General features: G+C 41.5%; 1 protein-coding gene across 1 annotated transcript; it reads right to left on the reverse strand.

Annotated features, from left to right (window-relative positions):
- Positions 1-2,300, reverse strand: LOC105557957 (WD repeat-containing protein 89). The gene is made up of 7 exons (XM_012005394.1): positions 2,021-2,300; positions 1,360-1,586; positions 946-1,280; positions 738-866; positions 563-657; positions 296-398; positions 1-210 (listed from the first exon to the last, which is right to left on the reverse strand). Exons 1-7 carry the CDS (start codon positions 2,182-2,184, stop codon positions 64-66), a joined length of 1,200 nt encoding a protein of 399 aa, XP_011860784.1. The 5' UTR covers positions 2,185-2,300; the 3' UTR covers positions 1-63.
- Between the last annotated feature and the right edge of the window lie 344 nt (positions 2,301-2,644).

The raw sequence follows: 2,644 nt of genomic DNA on the forward strand, positions 1-2,644 counted from the left end.
GGGAGCCTTCACAACACTTTGGAATAACAAATTTTGTATTTTTTTCTTCTAACTGTAGTTATTTTAGTAGGGTTTAGTCCTGTGATGCCTGTCACGGCCGGTTCCAATCTTAGTCGACAATTCATGACCCGAACTTTGCTGCGTCGGCGATTCCGCTTGTTGCCACACGTTGACAATGCCCTTCTCGCCGACCGTCACCAAGCTACCGCTCTACAGAATTGAGAATGCAAGATGGTAATCGAGAATTCTCCGGGAATCGAGAGTTTTGAGATAATTCTTTCATCTACTAATTTACCTTTTCGTGCACCCAACTGTCCCTTACTACTTGTTTATTCCCTACAATTTCGTAAAGCGTTTCCAGACAATTCTTCCTAATATTCAAACATCTTAGATTTTCGCTGAAAAAGTACAAATGTTATATATTAAGACACTTAATATCCATGTCAGTACATTATTTAAGATAATAAATCTCTTCTTGCGGTAATTCTATGGCAACAGTATAAGAAAAATCCGTTTCTTTTAAATAGTTACAAGTACACTTATTATTGTTACAAAGCAATACCTTTTAGCTGTACTAGAACCTGCCAACAGGAATGGTTGTCCGAACGCATTTGTGGCGTGGCATCTCACTAAATAACAATTATCAGGATCATCATTCTGCAACAAATGGAATCCGTGAATTTGTAAATTCTTTGAGAAGCGATAAACGGCGATGCAATTGTAAAAACCACACACACCCTCGACAGGGCTAAATCACTACGTGCGAATGTTTCGTACGCACAAGCACCTTCGCATTCCCACAGTTGCAAATCGTGCGTGTGTGTCGTACACCACAGAGAATCTTCAGTTAACCAACCTAGCCTGTCCTAAAAAAAAACAAGTGGCTGATTAACAAGATCTTCACATTGTCACATTGTACAAAGCAGAATTGATTTTCTTTCTCACCACTGATGATTCGGTGTTTAACGAGGACGTCAAGGCCGAATCTTCCGTGGACTGCGTCAGGTCGAAGATATTAATGAGACCGTCAGTGCTGCCCGACGCCAAAACATTTCGTTTGGCGGGATGAAAGGTGAGACAAGTAACATCGTCTATATGCGATTCCCAATATCCGCCAAGGATATTGTCCTTATTTCCTACTTTCGCACCAGTTTGCCTCACGTCCCAAAACAGGATAAACGCATCGCCACTCGTGTGCTCCGTCCCGCCGGCTAGGAGCATTTCGTCGCAGCTAAGGTCGAAGCTGGCCAAAGGCTTCAATTTGCCGTTTTCCGTGTCGTCTGTAATGTCGCGATGCGATGACAATTTTTATCAATGGGTAAATTAAGTTTACGGCTGTTGGAGCCGAGTCGCAGTTACCTTTGAATTCTGCCACGACTTTTCCTTTGGCACGCAGATCACAGGCCGTGATTAATCCATTGTCAGCTGCGACGTAAAATATATCTTTAGAAGTAGGACTGAACTTAATTCCTACGATAGTCGCTTGAGTATGGTTCAGTGTAACCGTTTTGCTTAAGGATTCGCCAACGGAATATATCGCACACGAATGATCCGACAATGCGGCTCCGATCTTAAATTCCGGCTCGCTGTTTTGAAACAGACAATGTTTCATAAAAATAACAGTAAGACATTCTGAACAATAGCAGATCATCCTCTATCAAGCGTAAAGAGCAAGGAACTGTTCCAAATTAGTAAACAGTAAAAATGATTGAAAAAAGTATGTAGATTTATTAAAGAAAAATACCCATTTAGAAAATAATATATCAAACGCTAAAAAATGTATACTTTATTGTAATAAAAAGAAATATAATACAAACAGTGCTTTGTATATTAAAAAATATACAAGTTAGTCCCGTGTCTTTGATAGAGTACTTGTTTAAAAATTGGATCGGTGATGTGTACGATAAATATACAGCCAAATATTTTCAGAAAACATACAACAGTAGAAACATTGAAGCACACACGTTTGCACAGACTTGACAGAAGATGTTCTATAAGAAGATTTGAACTTGGAACTTGCCTTTGTGTCCCACACACGAAAAGGATGTAGTTCTGATCGCGAGACACCACTTTTTCTAGTGACAGCGTCAACTCGGTTTTCTCGCCGGCCATTTCGTCGGGTCCGTGCGCTCCAGCGTCGTTCTTGATGTTCAGCTTCTTCAGGGACTCGACTATTCTCGGCATAATCTCGTCTCGCGCATTCCAAACTGGAGCGCAGGCAGAACTTTGAGGTTAACCCGAACACGCGTGGTGCGTTTATGACACGGGGTCATAGTGTTAAGCCTATCACACAATGCCAGGCAACAGGCAATAGGAATAGAGAATAGAATTTTTGACGCGTTGGATTCGTCGGAAATTTTCCTTCAACCAATCCAACGCGTCAAAAATTCTATTCCCTATTCCTGTTGCCTGTTGCCTGGCATTGTGTGATGGGCTTAAGGATTACATGGTGTGCTCTCTCTGGTGTGCTCAATTGGTGTTCTTTCTTTCTCTAAATTCGTTTCTCTCTCTTGCCGTCACGTCGAATTGTGTAAGCAGTAGTACCACCACTAAAAGTAACTAGGAAATAGGAAATTTGAACGGATTATGTTGCTAACTGCCTACTGAAGGTGCGTTCGGGGAGCGCACTTTCAGCGCTAAAAGC

The sequence above is a fragment of the Vollenhovia emeryi genome, unplaced genomic scaffold, assembly GCF_000949405.1.
Source record: "Vollenhovia emeryi isolate VEMERY1.0 unplaced genomic scaffold, V.emery_V1.0 DF939399.1, whole genome shotgun sequence".
NCBI lineage: Eukaryota > Metazoa > Arthropoda > Insecta > Hymenoptera > Formicidae > Vollenhovia > Vollenhovia emeryi.